This window comes from Syngnathus floridae, chromosome 10 (assembly GCF_059516105.1).
Source record: "Syngnathus floridae isolate MCC-2025c chromosome 10, RoL_Sflo_1.0, whole genome shotgun sequence".
Lineage (NCBI taxonomy): Eukaryota > Metazoa > Chordata > Actinopteri > Syngnathiformes > Syngnathidae > Syngnathus > Syngnathus floridae.
In genome coordinates this window covers 3,101,415-3,126,161 of record NC_142422.1, presented here as the reverse complement: position 1 = coordinate 3,126,161, position 24,747 = coordinate 3,101,415, and the positions used below count along the sequence as shown (strand labels likewise).

Below are 24,747 nucleotides of genomic sequence, written 5' to 3'. Positions count from 1 at the left end.
CGTCACCTCGCGCGATGAGGAAGAAGGTGTGATGACACGCCCACGTGAACAAGTGCTTCGGTGAATCGGCTGACATCAACGAGCTGCGTGATTTAAAACAAAATATGAAGTTACCGGTTTTTTTAACCGTAGTCAGTTTCACCATAATGGCCTTGATGATCCTTCAGACTATACGCCAGGAGCTGCAACTGAGCCATTTAAAAACCCGCACGGTGGAGCGCATTGCTGAATCCAAGAGGGGCGACAAAGTCATCACCTTGTTAAAAAAACAAATCAAGGAGCTGAACACGAACCTGACTTCCATCCTGAACAGGGTGGACGTGCTGAAGCATCGCAAAGCAGCCGCTGTAAATGAAGAGCAGGAGCATCAAAAAAGTTTGGTGGCATGCGGCAAAGTGAAGGTAGTGACAACGTACTTTATTGTTAGCCCATTTTTTTTGCTGCGTTTCATTTAAATGGTACACGCCATTTTGTTAGGTACACCTGCAAAAAAAGTCTCTTTTGAAAATTTAATACAAATTTGAATGCACAAAAAGCATTATGAGCATACATTATATCTATATTTAAATATTTTTACAACTGTTTTTTAGGAAAGTGTAGAGAAGAAGAAGAAAGAGGTAATTGAAGCCGAAAAGAAATTCAAAGGTATGTACAGAATTGTGTTTGACGTTGTATTCAAAATGCTATTAGAATCGTGACACAGATATCGACACAGTTCATAGACATTGGACTGCTGTCATTTACGACAGTTCATCTATGGTTTCGGAATATTATCATAGTGCATCAAATTCTTCATTATTGTCTTTGTGTCCTTTGTTCAGCTGATCACGATAAGGAGAAAAAAAAAGCTGAGGAAGAAATGCAGATTGTAAAACAACATATTTTGGATCGAGACAACGCTGTTTGCATTTTTGCTGATCCAAGCTTTGCAGAAGCACGGTAAGATTTAAAAACATGCAGTGTGAGCAGAGAAAATACCTTGGGAGCCCAAACTTGTTTAAGTTGTTATCTGGCATTAACATTATTTGCTTTGTGTCGTTCTTGTTTTGTAGGAGGTTGTGTGGTATTGACACTCCTAAGTAAAGACAACTCTAAAACAACACATGCTTGTGTGGGAGCCATCCAGGACTGCATTTTGTACATTTGTGTGGTTACACAGATTCCTCTTTTGTATTCACGTTCAATTGAGAAATATTTCATACAGTTCAAGAGCCAACATTTTGATTGTGCAAGATTGTAAGTTTTTTTTTTTGCATGACAGAAAAATAAACAGGTCGTAAAAATACAATTGGTATATTGTTTTGAGAATAGCTTCCTTAGAATAACTAGAGCAAATTTTGTCATTATCAATTCACATATTTGTGATTATTCAAGAAACAAAGTACCAAAAATACATTAATATTATTTATGAAATACAAGACAGTTATGGTTAAATGACAATACTAACGTAACAAAATAGCCAAGATAAAAGTAGTCTCGTTGAGTGTTTATTTTGGTTACCATGCGTACGGGTGAAGATTACCGGAACTAGTTCGCCCAATTACAATGCAGGGATAAATCACGTGTTGATGACGTCAAGATTTGCGTTACCTCATAGCGGAAGTTGACAAGGTTGAGTTTCATTGAATGTCAATGTTCCATCAAACTATTACGATGGTTAATCATCGCAGGACAAAAACGTGTCAAAATTTTTTAACGATAAATTTAGCGGCCGTCAGCTCATTGTGACGCTTTTAGCAAGCTACGTTTTAACGCCGGTCAACACTGTTACCCAACTTGATGCAACCTCTCGTCATGTCGAAGATGGTGAGGAGCCTCTCACGTCTACTGACGGGCTGCCAGCGCTTTGCTTCACCTCCATCGGTGTATGCTCACCTCTGCTATTCATCTACCTGCTTGCCATTCAGAAGCAGCTTTGTGCGGACCATGGGGGTATGTAAACTGTGGTCCTCTCTGTTTGACCTGCAACATTAGGATAGATATGAGTGAGTCATGAATGAGTAATAATAATAAACAATGTTAGATTTATTATATGTAAATGTCTTGGTTAGGCTCATATCAAAATAAAGGCAAATGTGAGGAATTTGTATCCTATATAGTTGCACCTTGTATGACAATATTGCATACTAATTTTGTATGTTGTCCCTCTCCAGGCACTGCCATTTTCTTTCCCCCCGAAGCCTCGAGACTTCAGCCTGCCCAACTCGGCATGGAGTCCGGAAATGACTCGCTTGTATAACTTCTACAACAACCAGTGTGAAGAGGAAAATGAATCTGGAGAGAAACAGAAGGGACCCTGGAGGAGGCTACCCAGCTACAATCGTACCCTCAAGTATGCCACAGGTGAAAGAAAGCATAGGAACTATTTCCATATATGCATTCATTCTCATAAGTTGTACATCACATCACACGTCTTCTCTTCTGAAGGAGGAGCCTATCTCAGCAAGTTCATCCAGTCCAAAAATCGGCTTTTTACTCGCAGCATCAAAACAGCAGGAGCCGCATTTGAGTATGTGATGTTTATTAACAAAGAAGAGCAGAGGTGTGTCTGCATTTTCCAGGCTGGACATCTGCTGGAGGGCCCGCCCGGGTAAGTCATCAGTCCATTTCCTGTAAAAAACTGGCAAAATTCCAAACACTTTTTTTTTGGGACTTATTAACTTTTTTGCAATATTTGACTTCATACATATAATTGAGAGGAAACGTGTGTACTGTATTGACAAAATGTTGCATGTATTTCCCAGGCATGTCCACGGGGGGGCGATCGCCACTATGATTGACTCAGTCACCGGCGCTCTTGCAGCGTTCATGTCTGGAGCTGTCATGACTGCCAATCTCACCATCAATTACCGCAGGTATCAATAACATGCGGTATTTATTTCTGTTAAGTGATCAGTTTTGCAATCAAACTGATGATTCATGTCGTTTGTTCAAAGCCCCATCCCGTTGGGAAGTACAGTTTTGCTCGAATCCTCCGTTGACAACATGGAAGGAAGAAAAACGTTCATTTCGTGTAAGGTCACCAGCACTGATGGCTCCAAGCTGCACACTGAGGCAACAGGTAACATCATTTACGGCATGTTACATCAGTTATTCTATTTTCTTACTGTTGTTTTTTCTTTTTTTAGCACTCTTCCTGGCTATCAAAGTCGGACATTTATTGGGAATGTAACTCACAACCAACCACGTTGGAAGCCTTAATGGTGTGCCTTGGAGTCTTGTGTTATATTCTTAAAATTTATTTAAAATATTTATTATTTTAGTAACTTCTCAATATGGCAACACAGTCAATGGGTGGTTTGGACTTCTGCCACACAGTTCCCAATCTGTTTGATGGTCAAATCTGGGCCCAAATGTGTCCATATTAGAACTACAACACACTTAGAAAATGAATAGTCAATGTCCGTGTAACGTATTTGGGCAGTACTGTAAAGTAGGTTATCATTTGACTACCTCATGTTTTACTAACACCAATACTAAGCCTTATTTATAGAAGTTTTTTTTTTTTTAATAACTTTACAGCTACTCCCTTCAATGAATACCTGAAACTACACTAAGCCTTGCTTTCAGCTATTTTATGGAAAACACTATTTTAATTTTTGTGCCAATTTGTTAATTCTGTGTTCCAAGAAACATAAGGGTTTCCATCATGTGTTTTTTCAGACCGCAGTTGTTATTACCCAATTCACTGAGATGCTTTGAAGTATTTATCAGTTATAATGCTGACATGACATACACACGTGTTCGCTCATGTAAGCGCACGCAGTCATGTGGTTTGTGTCTTTTAAGGGCCCCTCACTCCTTAAACCTCAGTTAGAAAAGCAGCCTTGCTATCTATTAGTGGTTGCTTGTATTTTCGCCTACGTGCGTGTGAAAACTCATGTGGTCAAGTTTGTGGAAGTTGTTTCGGTTGAAACCTCTTTATCACAGTCACACAGCAGAAACAAATATTTTTGGTCACCTGTTTTGGTTCCACTGGGTGGTTTTGAAGTTTTCTGTCAGGATGTGCCGCATTAAATACTGTTAATTCTAGTTATAATAATGATCAGTTTTCAAATTGTTCACAAAGTATTATTGTGGTTGTTTTTTTTTAATGGTGTCTAGTTGAAGGGGTCACAAACTTGGAGTAGCTCCAGTTACTCCCAGTATGATGCAATGTAAATTTACACCACTGCAAATTAAGGTAATAAACATCTTTCACAAATATATAATTGTGTCTGCATTCAATTTTATAGCAAAATGTCATATCTTAAATCCACATTGGATTATTTAGCGAGTCAAGCAACATGGGATTATATTTCCTAACCAACCCATTCCCAAACAGAACCTGACCCGCCGCTATTACGTAACAGACGGTGACGTAACTCGAGTCATGCTGGCTCCGGACTGCGAGGGCGCACTTGGAAGCACCCGAGGGAGGGAGGGAGGAGAAGGACTTGTCCACGGGCCGCCGGTCCGACCAGCCGCACCACCACCGCACTCCACGGCCTCGGTCTTGCCGTCTCGGATGGAATTGCATGATTGTTTCCAACACTAAAGAAATCCGGGTTAAGTGCGGGGCCGGACCAGACTATGGCCGTCACGCTTCGGAATTTACCGTGACGACAGGAAGTGGTCTGCAAATGGCAGCGCGTGTTTTGAAACGTCTGCGTCGGCCTGGGCGCTAGAAATGCAGGTACCACTAGTCCTCTACGACTTGGGGCAACTTTGACATGTTTATTTAACAAATGGAAATCCAACTTGACTGTTTATATGTGCGCATGCGCAGGTCTGACAGGTGTTCGGAGCGAAAGTGATGGATTATGAACAATGTGACGCGCCCCCTACTGACAACTCCATCAAAAGAGGTACATTTATTTTTATAGTTACATAAATTTGAGATCATTTTTTTGTTGCTGTATTTACTCTACACACAGTATCAAATATTCCCCTAATTTTTTTAGCACTGTATTTGCCGTGACAGGTGACTACCTCTGATTAATCTGTTTTTCTTCTACCACTAGCATGTCACAATGATAGAAACCAGCAAGACCAAAACAAAATACTGACATAGTCTATCAAACCATTTTATGTAGAATCTGACCTCTAAAGTGGAATTTGTCCACCATGATCCCTGTAAATGTTCTTAATCAACGTTTTTGATTATTGAAACACTCATTAAGGATATGATACCACCACAGGTTATCTCATCTTCGTTCCCATCCACTTGGAGCCCACTTCATCCCACTAGTACACTTCGTCCTACTCGCTTTTGTGTGAGTGGGTTAAAAATGGCAGTAATCTGGAGTAATCCGTGGGGATTAGCCCTCATTTTGCTTCTGTTTTTTGCTCAATGGCTTCCTATTCCAAGCCCTGCTAAAATAAATCTCATCTGCATTCCCTTGAGGAGAGACTACTTGTTTTTCCGCCATAGAACCCAATTTTGCCTCGTTGGTGTGCAAAATTGGCCCATTTAGTAAACTAGATTAAAAATATAATGAAATTTTCTAAATTTTGTTTGTGGCCAATGTGGTTCTTTGACACCTATGTAAAAAGCGCAAAGAATTAAACGTGATGAAATGAGACGTGGGGAAGCCATGTGGTTACTCTTGTACCCAAAAAATACAACAACAAAAATGAAAGTGGCTGAGAGCAGACTTTGAGTGAGGTTGTTCATTATTTAATAAAATTGAAAATGCTCTTTTTAGGTGACCACTGATGGTTTAGGTTGTTATAATTAAACAAAAAAAAATATTGCATGCATTTTTCCATACATGCAATTTAGTTTGAGTAAAAATAGTCATTTCCACTGTATTGTGGAAAAAAAGACATACGTCTTTGTCATTTGCAATGTTGGTTGAATGTACCATGTTGTAAAAAATGTTTTCCGTTCGAAGACATATGGGTCAATTCTGAGGAGATTTTGTGGTTTGTATTTAGGCCAAGTTCAGAACTTTTTTGTGGTATGGGCACGTGTCGAGTAAGCGTGAAAGATGGAAACAATGTATTCCCTCCTCGAGGTTTAAAAAAAAAGAAAAAAAAATGACACTAGAATAAAACAGAGTATGATTGTGCGAGGAAGGAACCCATTTGTTTAAGAAATACCAAATCCGCTGCGAGCAGGGTTCGAACCTGCGCGGGAAGATCCCATTGGATTTCAAGTCCAACGCCTTAACCACTCGGCCATCGCAGCTGATGGCATACCCCAAATATCTTCTTTGATATAAGTCCCATACCGCCCTCTACTGGCGACTGAAATTGACATCTTAGTGCCCTCAGTGCTAATGTCACGGCTGACCAGTTTTCTGGGTTTGGTCACGTGACGTTTGTAATTATTATGTAATATCGATTTTGGATCATTTTTCACTTTATAGCTCACATTGGCTTCACGAGTTCTCCAGAACTGCACATAAACACACTTACATAATATGCATGTTGTGTGTATGTGTTCATGTTGAAGCTCATCATGAAAACAACTTGGAGAATATGTTGAAGTGTTTAGTAAACTAACTTTGTGTTTGTCTTTCTTAGGAGCTGTGTCCAAGAAGACTCATTTGAGTAAGTGCAACAGTGTGTGCATGTGTGTGTGTGCATGTGTGTGTGGTAAAGACATTGCTGGTGCTTGTGCTAGATATTTTTGCATGCAATGCGGTTAACGTCTTAGGTAGCGAAGGTATCGATTGCACCTGCTTTGAAATTCGCTGAAAATAACGACACTGTGGCGTCGTTGGAGTTCAGCCATTAGCGTCACGCCGTGTGCTGCACCTGTGATGCGAGCCCACCCCCCCAAAATACGCAAACACCGAGATAGTATCTCCAGTACTTTTTAAATTGAACGTAGTCTGCCGCAACACACCTGGATGCTTTACAAGACGCTTTTTCTTCACCACACCAACTATGTCAGGTGGGGACAATGTGAAAAAATTATTTATATCACGCGACTTATGTGCAGCTGCAAAATGATTTTTTGAAAAATTTGCGCAGAATTGAGCCGGGGTGTGTATTATCCAGGTGCTTGTTGTGCTTCCTTCCTAATACTGCCAACACGAGGGAGACACAAACCCACACACTTCAAACACAACTCATTTTTCCCAAATAAGAGGCACAGCGTGCTTGCTGCAAGTCCTGTATACTGCAAAACTGCCACTTCAAGCTGAAGTTAAAAATAAACCGTGTAACTTTAAATGTCAAAAAGCTCAACCAAACCATCATTTTTTTTGTCTGCTAGCTTACCGCTAACGTTTCTCACGCCATAAAGTGGCAAACGCTGACATTTTAATCCAATATTATGAGTAACGTTGAAGAATTTATGTATTTGAGTAGGACTTCTAAGAGTTGCTCCACCGACACGTCTGCGACAGACTATTTAAAGAACATATCACTTTTTCTTCCAGTCTGAGTGAAACCGCAACGAAAATCAGCTTTTGCAAAATGTGAGTAGGATGGAGATCGGCAACAACAAAGGTTTAAGAAAAGAAAAAAAAAGTCCCTTTTTCAAACGGGTTGTGGGACAGTCCCATTGCTTTGCTCCTTCACACGGACAGGGAAGGTAACCCCCCCCCCCCCTCCCCACCCCTCGTAAACGATGAGCTGAGGCCGCAACACAAGCTGTCACACTCACTAAGGTGGTGCACACGTCTGAAGAGGAAAAGTGACTTAGTGAAAGTGGGACAAACGTCGGCGACAAGTGCAGGAGCGAAGATGATGCGAGGTAGGCATCCAGTTGTCTTTGTCGTTGGCGGCTGCGTGGGCAAGTAAGAGTGAAATGTAAGAGTTGATTAATCGTTCCGTGCGAAAGGGTGAGCTCGCTCGCTGATTGGATCGACGAGTTCATTTAGGATCTTTCGAAAGGCCTTTCCTTATCCTCGTAAATCAAACCGCACCGACTGTATGTTGTAATCTACTCTTAATTCCGCTTTTGATATCTATATCGGATGACATAATAGCTATCGTGTTTTATCTTCAACAATTTTCGTTGTCTTCATCATTACGTTAGTCTGTCATTTTTTTTTTTTATATATCAAGTCCTCCAAGGACTATTGTTTATTGATTATGATCATTTTTAGAGCAAATGTATTCATAAGGTTTCTTTGATTTTTTTTTTTTTATTACTCTTGGCCAGTTTTTTTTTAAATTTGGTTTAATAATTTTGGATATGTGAACACCTTGCAGTGCAGTCCATTTACCATTTGTCCTAATTAGGGTCTAAAATACAATAATATCCAATTAATTTATTATTATTATTATTATTGCAAATGCTACATGGCCTTTCACACATATTGGTAGACAACAAATTAGGTACGCCCACGCTTGTGTCGCTAAACGATTTAATTATAATATTCAAAACATCTCTCAGTATGATGTTGCATCACTGCATTTATAGAATATTTGATAAAGAGTGATGAAATCAAAAAGCAGGGCATTTGGGGGAATCCTGCGTCGGATTGTATCGTTTGTTTTTTGAAAGGGTTTCCTTTGTCGCGCTGCAGCGTCCTTTTCAAAGTGTTCACATCAAAGCGCACTGTGTGACGGGTGACACATTTCTTCCAAAATATGGTAAAATGATCATCAAGTGTTGTGAATGTCAAAATATTACCATTCAAGTGATCCGACGCTTCAAAGTAGAATCTCGGAGATCATCTCTGATGTGATCATATCGATCAGCAAAGGTGAAGTGATGTTTCTGACAATGAAAAGAGGGGAAAAAACCCGTCAACATTTAATTAATACATACATTAATACATTAACTCATTTTTATAATCAACTAAAAAAAAAAATCTCCAGACAATAACATAGTTTGCTGCAATACACAGTGTGAATTTAAGAAATAAAAACAGTTGATTATTCAAAAAAGAATTCATTATATTGTTCTATTTTTATTGTTTAATAAAGTAATTACTCGAATTAATTAATAAAACAATAAAAAAAATACTCCCCGATCCTAGAAATTTTATTCCTCAAAAGAAGTTAATGACGAGCAAAACTGGTCCGCAAAAAAAAAAAAAAAATATTTAGCCTCGTTTATATGTATGCGTATGAATGATGTATATACATATATTGTAAATGATTATGTGTGGGTGTATTTCTTCTTTTTTTTTTCTTTTTTTTTTTTTCAATACTCTTACTGAAGACAAACTTCCGTCACAGGAAAGTTGAGGTTTTATTTTTTTGTCCATTTACAGTGTGTAGCACAGACTGCTGACAGGTGATTTTTGTCTGAAGCAGTTTCGCCCACCCAACATGATGCCCCCCCCATGCATGCAAGAACAAACACACACACCCACACACACACACAGACACACAAACCCCGGAGTTGTGCAAAAGTTGAAAGCGAGATAAAATCTAGATTTCAGTTCCTTCCTTCTGTTCATTTTCTATTCAGAAGCTTTTTTTCTTAAGGTAGAAACAAACAATGGAGGTAAAAAAGTGAGACAAAATTCTCTTCTCAAAAGAAATATACAGAAAAATATACACAAATACACAAATGTGATTTTGTCATTTCAATTTAAGTGCTGCTTTGAGTAGACTACGAAAAATCCGACCGCCACATTTTTGGAAAATGCGCTGGAAGTCGCAATTCGTTCGTTGCGCGATCGTAAACGCGTGAACAGTGAAAGGTTAGGGGTCACGGTGGATTTCCTGTTGTTTTTGAGGTTGACAATCATAACTGAAATTGCAAAAAATAAAGCAGAGGCCACTGATGGAGATGCCACTTTTCTTCTCTTGGCTATAAGATAAAATAAAATAAACAAAAGCACAATTACTTCGTATTCATTCTACCTGGAGGAGAAGCTGTTTGGATTTCTTTCCTATTTCTAAGAATTTTGACCTCTACCTGATGATGGACAAAAAATACCAGATTATTTTGTGTTTTATAATATTATTATATCAAAGTCAAAGTCTGCTTTATTGTCAATTTCTTCACATGCCAAGACAAAGAGATCGAAATTACGTTTCCCACTATCCCACGGTGACAAGACATAGTACACAATATACATACAAGTAAACAACACAAAAAGTAAAACCAAGAAGGCACAAACAATGAATAAATAAGAGCGATGAATAAATAATAAATAAAAATCTAAAATAAATAAGAGGAGAAAAAATTGAGCAAGCGTGCATACAGCAGACAGCCAGAATATATATATTATATATTATATTATATTATATTATATTATAAAGTAAAAGTCGCAGGACAAGCCAAACCATATTAAAAAAATCTGTTTATAGAAAAAAAATACGGTGAATCCACAGAGAAACTGAAATTTCCCCCAAAAAATCAGCGCATAATAAATAATAAACTTTTAGTTGAATGTCAAATCAACTAGTTTCATAAATGTAGTCTAGCACTCGGAATAATATTGAAATGTCCTCAACTAGTATAAAAGCTTCTGTTGGGGTGTCCCTGGGGGTGATATATGTGTAAATATGGCACTAGGAAAGAAGGGCACACACTGACACACTAACACGAGGACAACCTGACACAGTTCGACAAAACGACAAATCAACACAGACACTCGTCTTCTTTTGTATTCGCCGGAGGAGTTAAGGTCAAACAGAAATGAGCCAGATATAAAAATGCTAGCGTTTAGATTTTTTTTTTTTTTTTTTGGGGGGGGCCATTACTGGCAATGATGGAGCGAAAGCGCATTACTGGCAACCATGTCCTATATGAGCGAGACAGAGAAGGATGCAACTGAGAAAGAAAGACACAACTTGAAAATCCAGTCAACCACTTGAAAAGGACTTTGAGGTTTCACACCTCCACACTTGTCGCCCCGCTCCATTTGTACATATTCCACCTCCTCACAAGACGTATTTGATAGCGTTTTCTTCATTTCTGTCATTATTAGTGTTTGAATAATGGAAACTAGGTTGTCTTTTCAGGGGGAAGTACGTTATCTCTTTTCAGTGTGGGAATCGAACTTTGAACTTTGGAATAAAAAAAAAATCCACTCAGAATGTCAAAATGATGCCAAAACATATTAGCGGGTTAGTAGTTTGACATTTTAAGGAACTAATTTAGGTGGTTTACTGAAGAAAAAAAAAAGTTTTGATTGTGTGTGTGTTAATTTGATATCTTTTCTGCTGGAACTCAGGCTTTCCCAAACTTCAAATTATAATTTTTTTTAAAACACAGAATCAAAAAATTAAACCGTGCCTAAAATGCACTTTAGTTACTACTTGCCTTTAGCTACAACTAGATTTATCTTCTTTTTTATGTATTATTTTCTTGTTAGCTTCTGAAATTGTGATACAGCATTTCAATTTAATTAGCATCTTTATATGAAGTGAATTTATTCAATCAAATGCCCAATTTCAGCGTTATTTATTTATTAAATTATAATGTGATCCTGTCGAATTCCATGTCCTGTTGCTGCTCTATTGAAGTATATCTTTAAAAAATATATATTTTGTGTCTTTTCAGCTCAGATTGAAGTTATCCCTTGCAAGATCTGTGGTGATAAGTCCTCTGGAGTGCATTATGGAGTCATTACATGTGAAGGCTGCAAGGTGAGATAGTCGATAGAAATGTTATGACCAGTTACTATTCTTTTCAAAAAAAATTTCAAATAATTTTTTAAAAATAAATTATCTTAAAATTTAAAAATGTTAAAAGTTATAAATACTATGAATGCACTGTAGTCATACAAGAATATTTTTCTAAATAGCAGCACACAGATTACAATCCAGATTTGAGGTCACAATGCTAACCCGTCTCGCTCTTCATGCTTCAGGGATTTTTCCGGCGTAGCCAGCTGCCCACAGTGTCTTACTCCTGTTCCAGGCAGAGTAACTGTATCATCGACCGGTCCAGCCGCAATCGCTGTCAGCACTGCCGTTTGCAGAAGTGTTTGGCCCAGGGCATGAGTAAAGATGGTGAGGCGCTCAAACACACTCACAAACACAACTGTGCGCTTCCTTTGAATTTACAGGGACTCTTTTTGAAGACCTGCTATATCACAAAGTTTCCAGAATGTCCATCTTTAGAGTTGCACTCCTTCAGTGCAGTACTACGTATCGCCACAACATGCCAGGCAGCACTGAGCTGTCCTTGAAATTGATACGACATGATTAAGTTCGAGAAATAGTTGTTCCAGTTGATAATGACCAAAACATCCGTGCTAATTTTAGTTTCTTGTTATGCTAGCTTTAGGCTAGTGGTTTTTCCTTATTGTACAGTTTGGTGTTTAAATTTGACAAGTTTAATTCTATTTTATAAAATAGTTTTACAGGAAACTTAAATTAGTAGTCACAAATATATGTTTGAAGCACACACATTTGGCCTCTTATTTGAAAGAAACTATATTTTTGACAAATAATTGATCTCTCTGGATCGTTTTTTTTTTTTTTTACTGGAACATGACCCCTGCAATAAACACGAGTCCACGATAAATGTTTACATGAGCTGTAATTTCAGCTGTGAAGTTTGGCCGGATGTCCAAGCGTCAGCGAGACTCTCTCATCGCTGAGGTGGAGCGACACCGACAGCAGCAACAACAGCAGCAGCAGCAGCAGCTCCAAATGGACGCCCAACCAGGCCTACCCTACAACACCAAAGAGCGCCAACATTGCCCCCCACAGCCCCTTCAGCCCATGACATCAACCTGCTCCTACACTGGCGACTCTGAGCTGCTGTTCTTCACTTCCGATGTTCACCCCTACTTGCTGTACTCCCCCAACCAGCCACAAGTGTCTGATATGATCTACAGAAGCTCCGGCGTATCGCCCTCGTCCAGAGCCCACATGAGGGAGGACAACAATGGACACGCTTCTATTAGAGGTGATGACCTCAGCACCAGATTTGGAAAACAGCCTTCATCTTCTCAATTCTTTCATCTCAACATTAGGATTGGAATCCAGACCGTCCTCACATGACCCAATGGCGATTGATCCTTATAATCAACCAGAGGATCCCCACTTGTCCTATCCTCATGCTCTCCGCAATATAGGTGAAATAAATAACAACTATTGGGAAAGTTCTTCAGGTCAGGGATCATCTTTCTGATTGCTTTTTCTCTTTCTCCAGATGAGCTGTGCGACAGAATTGTGCGCTCCAACAAAGACACCTGTCAGTACCAAGCAGAAGAGCTGCAGGCGCTTAAGTGGAAAATGTTCAGCAGAGAGGAGATCCAAGCCTACCAAAGCAAAGTAACTACCACTCGCTGCTTACCCTCTTCTTGCGTATACGTGAGGGGCTCTCTCAAAGCAAGCGGCTACTGTTCTGTTTGATCAACCAAACAGGAAACTGCAAAAAACATGCATTTCAGAATGTTGCCATCCTCTTCTTCCTCTCTCAAGTGCTTAAATGTAAAATGACACTCAACACCACCAAAGCCCAACGACGTATTAACCTAAATTAAAAAAAAGCAAGTCTCCATATATTATTCTTTATAAACTGGCAAATCAATTCCTGCAAAGCACCAAAACGATAAGTGTGAATCTTCGCTAATGAAAAAGACTGAATGTTAATTGTTGAGAATGGTGCAGATGCCTAAATTCAGAATAGAAACTGCACCTGTGGTAAGGGACTAAAGAACAGTGCAGTTGCCGAAACCCGGGATTGAACCAGGGACCTTTAGATCTTCAGTCTAACGCTCTCCCAACTGAGCTATTTCGGCACGTTCTGCCACTGAGCCAACTTAGGTGAAAAATCAGGCAGCCGCAAACATTCTGAAAAACTATCTGTGGGAAGGGACTAAAGACCAGTCCTAATGCCGAAACCCGGGATCGAACCAGGGACCTTTAGATCTTCAGTCTAACGCTCTCCCAACTGAGCTATTTCGGCACATTTGGGTCTCAAAGACACCAAAGGTCAAAAACCGAACAGCCACAAACATTCTGTAAAAGTTCACCTGAAGTAGGCGACTAAAGATTAGGCCTGATGCCGAAACCCGGGATCGAACCAGGGACCTTTAGATCTTCAGTCTAATGCTCTCCCAACTGAGCTATTTCGGCACATCTGTGGTTCTCAGCCAACATAGGTCAAAAATCAGGCAGCCGTAAACATTCAGAAAAACTGCACCTGTGGTAAGGGACCAAAGACAACGCCAGATGCCGAAACCCGGGATCGAACCAGGGACCTTTAGATCTTCAGTCTAACGCTCTCCCAACTGAGCTATTTCGGCACATTTGGGTCTCAAAGACACCAAAGGTCAAAAACCGAACAACCACAAACATTCTGTAAAAGTTTAACCGAGGTAGGAGACTAAAGACCAGTCCTAATGCCGAAACCCGGGATCGAACCAGGGACCTTTAGATCTTCAGTCTAACGCTCTCCCAACTGAGCTATTTCGGCACATTTGGGTCTCAAAGACACCAAAGGTCAAAAACCGAACAACCACAAACATTCTGTAAAAGTTTAACCGAGGTAGGAGACTAAAGACCAGTCCTAATGCCGAAACCCGGGATCGAACCAGGGACCTTTAGATCTTCAGTCTAACGCTCTCCCAACTGAGCTATTTCGGCACATTTGGGTCGCAAAGACACCAAAGGTCAAAAACCGAACAACCACAAACATTCTGTAAAAGTTTAACCGAGGTAGGAGACTAAAGACCAGTCCTAATGCCGAAACCCGGGATCGAACCAGGGACCTTTAGATCTTCAGTCTAACGCTCTCCCAACTGAGCTATTTCGGCACATTTGTGTCTCAAAGACACCAAAGGTCAAAAACCGAACAGCCACAAACATTCTGTAAAAGTTCACCTGAAGTAGGCGACTAAAGATTAGGCCTGATGCCGAAACCCGGGATCGAACCAGGGACCTTTAGATCTTCAGTCTAACGCTCTCCCAACTGAGCTATTTCGGCACATCTATAGTTCTCAGCCAACATAGGTCAAAAATCAGGCAGCTGTAAACATTCAGAAAACTGCACCTGTGGTAAGGGACCAAAGACAACGCCAGATGCCGAAACCCGGGATCGAACCAGGGACCTTTAGATCTTCAGTCTAACGCTCTCCCAACTGAGCTATTTCGGCTCGTTTGTATCTGAGAGACAGCAAAGGTCAAACACCAGACAGCCACAAAAATTCAGTAATGAAAGTTTAACCGAGGTAGGAGACTAAAGACCAGTCCTAATGCCGAAACCCGGGATCGAACCAGGGACCTTTAGATCTTCAGTCTAACGCTCTCCCAACTGAGCTATTTCGGCACATTGGTGTCGCAAAGACAGCAAAGGTCAAAAACCCAACAGCCACAAACATTCAGTAAAGGTTAACCTGAGGTAGGCGACTAAAAACCAGGCTTGATGCCGAAACCCGGGATTGAACCAGGGACCTTTAGATCTTCAGTCTAACGCTCTCCCAACTGAGCTATTTCGGCACATTTGTGTCTCAAAGACAGCAAAAGTCAAAAACCCAACAGCTACAAACATTCAGTAAAGGTTCACCTGAGGTAGGCGACTAAAGACTAGGCTTGATGCCGAAACCCAGGATCGAACCAGGGACCTTTAGATCTTCAGTCTAACGCTCTCCCAACTGAGCTATTTCGGCACATCTGTCTATCAGAGACAGCAAAGGTCAAAAACCGAACAAACACAAACCTTCTAATGAAAGTTCACCTGAGGTGGGCGACTAAAGATTAGACCCGATGCCGAAACCCGGGATCGAACCAGGGACCTTTAGATCTTCAGTCTAACGCTCTCCCAACTGAGCTATTTCAGCATGTATCTCTCAGGGACAGCAAAGGTCAAAAACCTTTGGAATCAATGAGAAGAACACTCAAACATACTATGTTTACTTCAGTCAGTGGATGAAATGTGGCAGCACTGTGCCATCCGGCTGACCGATGCCGTGCAGTACGTGGTGGAGTTTGCAAAACACATCCCGGGATTCCGTCTGCTCAGCCAGAACGACCAGATCGTTCTTCTCAAGAATGGTGAGTTCAATTCCAAGTCTGACTACAACCCTTCTTACAAGCCTTCCTTTTGTCTCAGGTTCTATGGAGGTTGTTCTTGTGAGGATGAGTCGCTTCTTCAACACAGAGAACAACACAGTATTCTTTGATGGCAAATTTGCAGGAACTGAAGTCTTCAAGTCTTTGGGTGAGGTCTCGACACGTTCCTGAAAACATTAGTCTACTCCATAACACGTTGTCACTTTTCTGTTGCAGCGTGTGGCGACTTAATAGCGGCAGTGTTTGACTTTGCTCACAGCGTGTGTGCTTTAAAGCTCACCGATCAGCAGGTGGCGCTCTTCAGTGCTTTGGTCTTGATCAATGCCGGTAGGATCACTCACTCACATTTTTTTTTTTATCTCTTCGCTTTATCTCACTTCTTGAGCACTGAACTTATCTAGACACTGTATAAATTAATAAAATAACAAACTAACAAATAAAACATGATGATTAATTTATTTTATTCAATATTAAGTTGGATTTTTTCCCAAAATTAGCCTCTTAATTGCGTAATACCATACAATTATTTATCACAATATAAATTAAAATGATTACCTTTAACCAGGAACCAGAAAAAAATACTCAATCCACAAAATTTCCTCTTCCATTTCCATTTGATGCAATCTCAACATAAATCTTGATAGTTTTTATTGACTCTGTCAAAGAGGGATTATTCTAACAATATTATCCTAGTTGCAATTTTCTCCTTTGCCCGTGCACCACAAACATTGAGGATTACGCAATGCAATTTTACCAAAACCTGGAGGAGCTTTTCATTATTACGGTCCAAGATTGCCCCCATGTGGTAACATTGTAGTGTTGACGTAGTTTTGCAATCATATATGATTATATGACTTATTATTTCTGTGCAGACCGTCCATGTCTGGAAGATAGAGGCAGGGTGCAGCGAGTGCAAAAAAATGTGGAGTTAGGTCTCACACAAATTCTGCACAGGGACAACCGGGACAGTCTAATGCACAAGGTAGACCAAAGAACACCTACAGCAAAATATACGTTTAAAAATGCCTTACTAATTATTCCCCTCTCCACTCCTAGTTGTACCAGAGAATGTCCGTGTTACGTTCACTGTGCATTCTGCACACGGAGAAGTTACGCTGGTTCAGTCAGCGCTACCCGCTCACCGCCCACTCTCTTTTCCCACCGCTCTATAAGGAGCTGTTTGCTTCTGAGGCAGAAGTGATGCTGCTGCCGGGAGCTACACACTGATGACAACCAAGAACATACACACACACATTGAATGAGATCCAATACAATCACTGTATCAAAAACTATGCAATAAATAATTTATCTGGCTCAGGGTATAACCTGGACTGGTTGACACAAATGGACCAACAGCCATTCATGTCTGTGAACAATTTAGAGTCTTCAATTAATATGCCTGATCAAAAAAAAAAAAAAAAAAACCTTCAGAATCTGTCAATAAAATTTGATCATTACTATCATTTTGCTAAATGCAAAATGTTTGATATGTATTGGATCTCAGAAGTTCATCTGGGTGTATATTTTTTGACAGAATCTATTTTTATATTATGGAATCGAAAGATAGCTTGGGAGAACAGATAATTCAGTATTTTGATATCTAAACTATTTGAATTATTCCAGAGTTTCTGCTTGATAATGTTGTTTCTGAAGATTTGCAGTATTATCTGATCCAGTCACTTTGTTTTTCTCACTTTAGGGTTTTGATTTTATTTTTTTTTTTTACTATTTTATCTATTACAACATATACAACTTTCATAACATTCACGCAGCATATTCAACATGGTGCTCAGACTGTTATGAAGTAGCAAATATGTCACGTAAACTTGAACGGGATGTTTATTGTGGTGAGAGAAAGCTTAGGTTTTCGTTGTCTTTAGCATTAAATTCCGCATTTGAATCAAACGTGTTGAGGTTCAAATATTTCGACATTTGGTGAGTAAAATGCTGACACTGCAAGTACAAGGAAATGTGTCAACCACTTCTCTGTTTTGAAGGTTACTATTAAAAACATTTAAAATGTTGATACAGGGACGATTTGATGCTCTTGAAGTATTCAAAACTGTTGACAACTAAACGATATTGGTTGGCAATAATGTTGTCACGTAGACAAAACAAAGGTCGATTAGAGAACTGAAAGTGAGTTAAAAAATAAATAAAGCCGTGAGTCACTAAGAGATGATTACGATGAGTCTGACACATCACGCAGCTGCTTTTTATCCACAGTAAGCAGTTTTTTAAACAAATGATTGTGCTGTTACTTTGGCAACTAATACAGCTTAGCACTTTGGCATGTTGTGTTCTTTTTCTCCAACTATGAAGGGGGATATCATTTAATGTGCTTTATTGCTTTAGTGTTTTCATGCTTGTTCTGTGAAAATGTTGCTGTTGAGAATGTGTGTTATAATGAGTAAAGCAAATAAATTTGAATATTGAGCAACTTATCGCAATGTGATTGAATTTACTTAGTTGCACAAAGTAAATAGTTGTGTAACTACTGTCAGATTACTTGACTAGGAAAAATTTGTGTTTTAGTTACTTACAATAATGCATTTTTGGGAGTAACATGTTAGTGAGTTGGTCTGCAACTTTTTAAGTTTCAAATCAACAAAGTGGAGCACTGCTCAGAGCTGCTCTCATTTGTTTCTTTAAAACATGGAGAGTGGGAGGGAGCGTGTAGAGGTCACATTTTTATTTCCTCGAGTGAAATCTGGGAGGCCACAGTAACCCTGGGCTCACGATAAGAAGGAATTTAAAGGTCTCTTTTTTTTTAACGTACCCTCACTAAAGCATCTCATTGTTTTTTATTTCCTGAAACGAGAGGAAACAATTACTACAAAATTAAAGGAGGCACAATAAAAAGAAGGATGTGACAATTCTAAAAAAATAAATAAAAATTGTACAAGTTTTATGCCCAATTAAATTTTTACAAAATATTAAAATGAGTAATTTACAGAGAAAAAATTAGTGTTTATGACACGTGTACATCCATTTATGTGGAAGAGACTCATCATGGTACAAGCTTATCTTTAAATCATAAAGATGAGTCACAGGTTAACAAGTCCAAGACAGTTCTAATCTTACTGTACATTTATAAGTCGTTCAAGTACACTGACCATCGAGAAAAAAGTGTGTTCTTGAATGAAGTGTGCTCCCTACATGAAAACCAAAACAGTTTGTTAAAGCAGAGAATCACCAAGTGGCCTTTAAACATGTCATACTTTTTACCCAAACGTCCTAGTTTCTCTCACAAGGATATCAAGTCATATTATGTAAAGATAATATTAACTATGACTAATTTTAACAAAGTAACAAGTACATAGGTATGTCTGCACTACATAGTACGCGTCCTTTCCAGTGCCTTGCTCAAGTGCATATCGACAGAGAAAACTGATATTTCATCATTTTTATCATATTAACCCCAATTTCTCTATATTCTATCATTTCAACTTCTATCATCAACAACTATTACAAGGAAAATGTTTGTATTATATTAACAAATAACCCAAATTTTCCTACTTTATCGTGATGTGATAACTACGTAGTAGTACTCGAATTTACAGACATAAACAAAAATAGTCTGTCCTATTTATAGAAAATTAATGACAGTGAGTGACAACTTAATTAGAGTTTGTCAAAGTGCGTAAATAATTACGTAGGAAGGAGTCATGTCCATGCATGTTGCCCAAAGATAACAACTTAGTACACTTATGTGGTTTACATACCAGCAGCCATGTCAGATTTGATCACTGATGATGAGTCATGTTCAAAAACTTCTTCCCTCCCACCGTGACCGTCCTCCTCCTTCTCTCCGCCTCAACTCACGACCACCCCAAAAAAAAACATAAAACGGCTCATCTGGTACTGACCAGGCTCAGATACGAACGGGACCGCGAAATCTGTGGAACCGCTCACCGCGTCCAAGTGTCAGCCCGCCAATTGAGCTTCCAGGCAGGCTTGTGCGCTCGCTGTTCCCGCTTGAATCGACTTCTTCCCTCCGGGCAGGACGAACACTTGCGACCATGGGTTCGTCTCGGCTTGTATTTCACGCTGCTGTTGGGGCTCTCTTGGTTCTTCTGTGTTCAGCCGACCATGGTAAATAAATGCGAATTTGTTCTGCAGTATGTTAGCTACTTGTTGTTGAGTCATGTTTACTTCTTGGATCATTTCCAAACTCCATTTTGATTAGCCACTGGACACTTACCCGAACCAGTTTTTAATATTAACATTTATTTATTATTTTATTTATATTGTATTTATTTTACCTTGAATATTCATATTTTATAATATTGAAGAAAAATACTATATAATACAATACGTATTTGGAGCAAATAAAATTTGACCTAGTTACAGTATTTATTTATTTATTTATTTATTTATTTATTTATTTATTTATTTATTTATTTATTTATTTGTGCACAGGCTAAAGTCATGCATACTCCAGATAAAAATATTACTTTAGGTACTTGTGGCACCCTGTGGGGAACTTCCTTTACCCATATTATTGTCTAATCAGAAATAAAAGTGCTTTGCCACCATCTTGTGGCATCTGCAAACAATTTCTGTAGGTTTTAATTGCAGTATGTTTGCTTTTCACTATTTGTGTAATTAACTATTCCTTTGTGTAACAAATAGATTTGGCCCATTGAAATTACTTTAAATACCATGAGAACCCCCCCCAAGAAATTCCATCAATAAAATTCTTCAAAAAATAATCAACAATGTTGAAATGTCACAGAATGTTTCATAAAAGAATTAAATACTTCCTAGCTGTCTGGCTCTACTCGTGTTTTGACTACAAAACAAACCATCACCGTTGCATAATCGTCTGACTTTCTGTTCTCTCCCTCTTGCTCACTCTCTCTCTTTGTGATTCTGACTTTCCAGATGAGCATAACTTGGAGCAGCGCGAGGTCACCTTTGACCTTGGGGCAATCACGCAAGGTGAGATGTGTGTGTGGGTGTGTGGTTTACATGTGAGTGCAAAATATTTTCCAGGGACAATGATGGGGACACTTAGGACTTTTGACGAGTCGGCACTTATGCTTAAAAATATTTTGCGGTTTTTGAGCACGGTTCATGATGACACTTTTACTGCACATTTTTGTTTTTAGGCAACATGCTGGAGAAGTGTTTAGCATGTCTGCATATTTGGATTCTTGCTAGCCTGCTGCTGCTTTCATTAAGACTTACAAATCTTGTCAAATTGACATCCCAATGTAGTACAGCGCCATTTTGAAATTGCAAATGTGATGATAATAAAAACTTTTGTCTTCCAGAGATGCAAGCCCCCGATTCCTTTGCGATGCAACAAGAAGTTGACTTGTCGGATTTGGTTGATACAAGAGGTAACTGTCATTATTTGTCTTTGGTTCTAGTACTGTCCATTGAAAAAGTATGAAGCAGCAGTTTTTGTGAATTATGAAAAAAAAATGATATAAAAAATGGACAATCTCCTCCTCAAGCATTTATTACTTATTAATTATTACATATGATGTTTTTCCATTTTTAGATTTTCCCATGCAAGAAATATTGGACACTCCAAGAGGGCGAGGTGGGCTATTGTATATTAAATGAAATATTTGAATAACATTTTTTTCATAAATGCCTTTCTTTTTACAGGTTCCAGACCAGCATCCTTTTCACCTAGAGGACGTATGTGTTTGTTTACTTCTTAACAGTTTTAATTTATGAGGTCCAACACAACCTATTTGAGGTAACCTTATCATTCTTTCTTCTCCCAAAGGTCGTCCAAGCGTCACATCCCGCTCCGAGATACCCTCGCTGGAGTATCCCGTTGAGTTCCCACTCGGGCGACCCACCTCCGACAATCTCCATGCCATCTGTCTCAACGGGGACCTTCGTCCTCGCTACCCCAACTCCTACTTCCCCCCCTCAGGTTTTGGACAGCTGCGGCGGAGGGCGAGCGCAATCAATAATGCCGAGTCGTGGTTGAGCTCGTGCTGCGCAGGCAACCAGACGTGGGGGACGGAGGTGACGCTTTGCTGCGCCACGCAGGCGGTGAGACTTCACAGCTGACTTGTTTTAGGATCCACTTCAGCAAATCAAATCTTACTTGATCTTTATTCAGTTTTTAAATTATCTTTCCTATTAAATGAATGAAAGCCCCTGCCCAAAAACAGCGACAGACATTTTTTAACCATTATTTAATAATAAAAATAGGACTTTTCAATATTGCATTTCATGCATCATGTAGCATAAATAGTTCAAAGGATGAAATTTTTTTGAACTGCTTTTCCTCACAAGGGCAGGGGCATCATTTTCTGCATTAATTCAATGGACTGCATGTTTGCAACCCTTGGCCACCAGGTGACATTATAATACAATAAGAAAGTAGCGTACCAAATTTCATAGAGGTACACCGTCAAAAGAAAGCTGTCTTAGTCTTTTTTTTACTGAGGATAAAGAATATATACATGTGAGTATTGTCATAATATCAGTATCTGTTGGAGCACTATTTTTATTCAAATATAAGTTGTTTACATTTCTTAACTATTCCATATCGATGCTACATTTGTTCAAACATTGGAAGTCTTCCCTGTTATGTGTTAGCATTATGCTAGCTGGGTTTCATTAAGGTGGTTAAGTCTTCACATTGCTGTAGATCACGCTGTCCTCTTGTTTTGGCATATTTTTACAGTCCAAAAAATCCGCAGCATACTTTACATCGTAGACTTGATGAAACTTGCTTGTTTTTGCTAAATTTGACATGCTTTGTGTTGCTAAGCCTATTATCCACCACCCACGCAAACACAGCAAACAAGCCTTGGCATGCCCGCCATAGCAAAGCAGCTAGAGGGCAAACAATCTTCCCCCTCACCACTGCTTTTAATTATATTTTTTTTTGTAAAATGCACGGCTGGATTCATTCACTTGTGACCTCAGCTATGCGCACATCCTGACTTTCAATTATGTGTTTTACACGACCTCCGCTGCCTAGTGGGAGCTGTCTGTGGAAAACTTCTGCGAGGAGGACTCATCGGTCAAGGATCGTCTTTATCACTGCTGCAGAAAGTCTGGCCGTCAAAGGCTCAACTGCTTCCAGAACGACTCTCCCAATCCGGGGTACGAGCCGACCGAGCCTTTACCGGTGGACCCGCTTCCCGCTACAATCCACTTCAGTTTTGACAACAGCACTTGTGCCAGGTATGGAGTGGGATCACAAAAGTCAATTTACATATGTGGTCTATGCTAGTATGTCCTTCCCAGATAGACATATACTAAAAAGAATTACCGTATTGGCCCGAATATAAGACGAGGTTTTTTTTCATTGAAATAAAACTGAAAAAGGGGGTGTCGTCTTACATTCGGGGTCTAGACAAAGTCTTTATTTTCAAACTTGAGTCTTGAAAAAGAGGAGGGTCGTCTTATAATCCGGGTGGTCTTATATTCGGGCCAATACGGTAATCCTGTGAAGGAAATAAATTCAATTGAACATATCCAGGACACTCCAGTAAATATTTGAGTATGACTTACACTCAACAGGACAGCCATGAGTCAACCGAGGGCTAGTCAACTATCTGGTTCCCAGAAAAGTGAAATCAACTTCCCCCCTGGTCAGCCCACCGTGGATAACGTGGAAGCGCTGTGTCGCAACCAGAAGCAGCGCCCCCTGTACAGCCTCAAGTGCCTTCCAAGCAGCGGCTTCGAGCTGCTGTCTCGTAAGGCCAAGATCATCAATCGTGTGGAGAAGGGATATAAACAGTGCTGCAAGAAGAACCAGGATGTGCTTACGTGCACTCAGCAAAAGGTCGAGCATCAGATTTGAGTAGATTTCATTTGAAGGATTTTTAACGGTCTGCTTGTGTTTCAGTGGAGTGACGCGCTCCGCAGATTTTGCTCCAGTAAGAAGACCGGCAAGGTCGACGACGAGTGTTGTTCGCGCAGCACGACCGACGAAAGACACGAATGTTTCCGGTCGGCGTCTCCTGACCCGCAATACAGCGAGACCGTGTCCCAGGAAGAATCATCTGAAATCTGTCAGTCCCGAAAGATCATCAAGAAAGTGTAAGTTCATCTTTACACGTGAGCACCAAACTAGTTTGTGAATTTTGTTTCGACTGTCTTTCAGGTTGCCCAATGACTTTCACGCCATGAAAATTCTGAACGAATGCTGTGCTCGGTCACCAGAAGATCACACCGCTTGCTTTGTCCAAAAGGTGAGTTGTCCCATGAAATAATTCAAATGTCTTGTTCATGAATTTGGAGACTCCACATTTTCAAACTTTTTTTTTCTATATACAATCAAGGTTGAGGAAACAGCAGTCGGTTTGTGTACGTCAAGGAACACATCCCCGCCTGTCGCTCGCCGCTGTTGCCGCTTGGCTAGTCAGGAGCAGCCGAAGTGCGTCAGTAACTTTGTCATGGATGCCATCACCAAGGCAACCAAGGTCTCCAACCAGAAAAAGAAGAAAATATGCCCCCTTTAAAAATCCACCCTAACGAATGATGTGGTTGCAGCAGCTCACTGAACAAAAGTACTCGTCTTGCACAAATGCCACTTTTAAACACGTGGACCAAATTTGTGCCTCATCTACTGCCAGTATTATTTGTAGCTTTGTATCTAAAGGTCGTGAGAAATATCTTTCTCCTGAGTGCCTTGCTAAAGATTTTTTTTTTAAATTGTTAAATGCTTACTTTATGAATCAGATTGTTGTCTGTGTGTGTACCACTATTTTAAAAGGCTGCTCTATACGTATATTTTTGGATTAATATGCATTTTGTTGTTTCTTTTAAACCCCCAAGACTGATTTTCTTTTATTTGGGTGTGTTTCTTCTCAAGCTTACATCCAAAGCAGTTCTAATAAAATGTATTTTTTTGTAATTTCATTTTGTGTTATGCTTTGAATCAGT

The 24,747-nt window shown here is 39.7% G+C and overlaps 4 protein-coding genes, 1 long non-coding RNA gene and 14 other non-coding genes across 20 annotated transcripts; 4 read left to right on the top strand and 15 right to left on the bottom strand.

Annotated features, from left to right (window-relative positions):
* The first annotated feature begins 8 nt into the window (after nt 1–8).
* On the top strand, nt 9–1,288 carry LOC148391837 (uncharacterized). Its single transcript, XM_088386034.1, has 4 exons — nt 9–401; nt 591–645; nt 822–939; nt 1,053–1,288. The coding sequence occupies exons 1-4, from the start codon at nt 105–107 to the stop codon at nt 1,081–1,083; spliced, it is 501 nt and encodes a 166-aa protein (XP_088242160.1). The 5' UTR covers nt 9–104; the 3' UTR covers nt 1,084–1,288.
* Nucleotides 492–20,054, bottom strand: LOC148391820 (uncharacterized). Its single transcript, XR_015860648.1, has 3 exons — nt 19,599–20,054; nt 8,576–8,662; nt 492–1,962 (listed from the first exon to the last, which is right to left on the bottom strand). It is a non-coding gene; the product is annotated as an uncharacterized LOC148391820 (long non-coding RNA).
* On the top strand, nt 1,442–4,211 carry them4 (thioesterase superfamily member 4). Its single transcript, XM_088386032.1, has 6 exons — nt 1,442–1,932; nt 2,154–2,343; nt 2,428–2,590; nt 2,745–2,855; nt 2,937–3,061; nt 3,129–4,211. Exons 1-6 carry the CDS (start codon nt 1,780–1,782, stop codon nt 3,170–3,172), a joined length of 786 nt encoding a protein of 261 aa, XP_088242158.1. The 5' UTR covers nt 1,442–1,779; the 3' UTR covers nt 3,173–4,211.
* Nucleotides 4,415–18,317, top strand: rorc (RAR-related orphan receptor C). 2 transcript variants are annotated; one of them, XM_088386027.1, is made up of 13 exons: nt 4,415–4,675; nt 4,769–4,847; nt 6,511–6,537; nt 11,408–11,493; nt 11,718–11,859; nt 12,401–12,763; nt 12,831–12,932; nt 13,010–13,131; nt 15,723–15,855; nt 15,914–16,021; nt 16,090–16,200; nt 16,746–16,855; nt 16,930–18,317. In XM_088386027.1, exons 2-13 carry the CDS (start codon nt 4,796–4,798, stop codon nt 17,098–17,100), a joined length of 1,527 nt encoding a protein of 508 aa, XP_088242153.1. In that variant the 5' UTR covers nt 4,415–4,675; nt 4,769–4,795; the 3' UTR covers nt 17,101–18,317. The 2 variants fall into 2 exon arrangements, with proteins under 2 accessions (XP_088242153.1, XP_088242154.1); XM_088386028.1 differs by lacking the exons at nt 4,415–4,675; nt 4,769–4,847; nt 6,511–6,537 and adding an exon at nt 7,579–7,690.
* trnas-uga (transfer RNA serine (anticodon UGA)) lies at nt 6,091–6,172 on the bottom strand. Its single transcript has one exon. It is a non-coding gene; the product is annotated as a tRNA-Ser (tRNA).
* On the bottom strand, nt 13,529–13,601 carry trnaf-gaa (transfer RNA phenylalanine (anticodon GAA)). The gene has a single exon. It is a non-coding gene; the product is annotated as a tRNA-Phe (tRNA).
* Nucleotides 13,696–13,768, bottom strand: trnaf-gaa (transfer RNA phenylalanine (anticodon GAA)). The gene has a single exon. It is a non-coding gene; the product is annotated as a tRNA-Phe (tRNA).
* trnaf-gaa (transfer RNA phenylalanine (anticodon GAA)) lies at nt 13,866–13,938 on the bottom strand. The gene has a single exon. It is a non-coding gene; the product is annotated as a tRNA-Phe (tRNA).
* On the bottom strand, nt 14,036–14,108 carry trnaf-gaa (transfer RNA phenylalanine (anticodon GAA)). The gene has a single exon. It is a non-coding gene; the product is annotated as a tRNA-Phe (tRNA).
* trnaf-gaa (transfer RNA phenylalanine (anticodon GAA)) lies at nt 14,206–14,278 on the bottom strand. Its single transcript has one exon. It is a non-coding gene; the product is annotated as a tRNA-Phe (tRNA).
* On the bottom strand, nt 14,376–14,448 carry trnaf-gaa (transfer RNA phenylalanine (anticodon GAA)). Its single transcript has one exon. It is a non-coding gene; the product is annotated as a tRNA-Phe (tRNA).
* Nucleotides 14,546–14,618, bottom strand: trnaf-gaa (transfer RNA phenylalanine (anticodon GAA)). Its single transcript has one exon. It is a non-coding gene; the product is annotated as a tRNA-Phe (tRNA).
* Nucleotides 14,716–14,788, bottom strand: trnaf-gaa (transfer RNA phenylalanine (anticodon GAA)). Its single transcript has one exon. It is a non-coding gene; the product is annotated as a tRNA-Phe (tRNA).
* trnaf-gaa (transfer RNA phenylalanine (anticodon GAA)) lies at nt 14,885–14,957 on the bottom strand. The gene has a single exon. It is a non-coding gene; the product is annotated as a tRNA-Phe (tRNA).
* Nucleotides 15,058–15,130, bottom strand: trnaf-gaa (transfer RNA phenylalanine (anticodon GAA)). The gene has a single exon. It is a non-coding gene; the product is annotated as a tRNA-Phe (tRNA).
* On the bottom strand, nt 15,228–15,300 carry trnaf-gaa (transfer RNA phenylalanine (anticodon GAA)). Its single transcript has one exon. It is a non-coding gene; the product is annotated as a tRNA-Phe (tRNA).
* On the bottom strand, nt 15,398–15,470 carry trnaf-gaa (transfer RNA phenylalanine (anticodon GAA)). The gene has a single exon. It is a non-coding gene; the product is annotated as a tRNA-Phe (tRNA).
* trnaf-gaa (transfer RNA phenylalanine (anticodon GAA)) lies at nt 15,569–15,641 on the bottom strand. The gene has a single exon. It is a non-coding gene; the product is annotated as a tRNA-Phe (tRNA).
* Nucleotides 19,708–24,723, top strand: LOC148391819 (extracellular matrix protein 1-like). The gene is made up of 11 exons (XM_088386030.1): nt 19,708–19,968; nt 20,761–20,817; nt 21,153–21,221; nt 21,386–21,427; nt 21,496–21,528; nt 21,620–21,894; nt 22,835–23,040; nt 23,380–23,644; nt 23,708–23,901; nt 23,966–24,053; nt 24,144–24,723. Exons 1-11 carry the CDS (start codon nt 19,896–19,898, stop codon nt 24,321–24,323), a joined length of 1,482 nt encoding a protein of 493 aa, XP_088242156.1. The 5' UTR covers nt 19,708–19,895; the 3' UTR covers nt 24,324–24,723.
* The last annotated feature ends 24 nt before the right edge of the window (nt 24,724–24,747 follow it).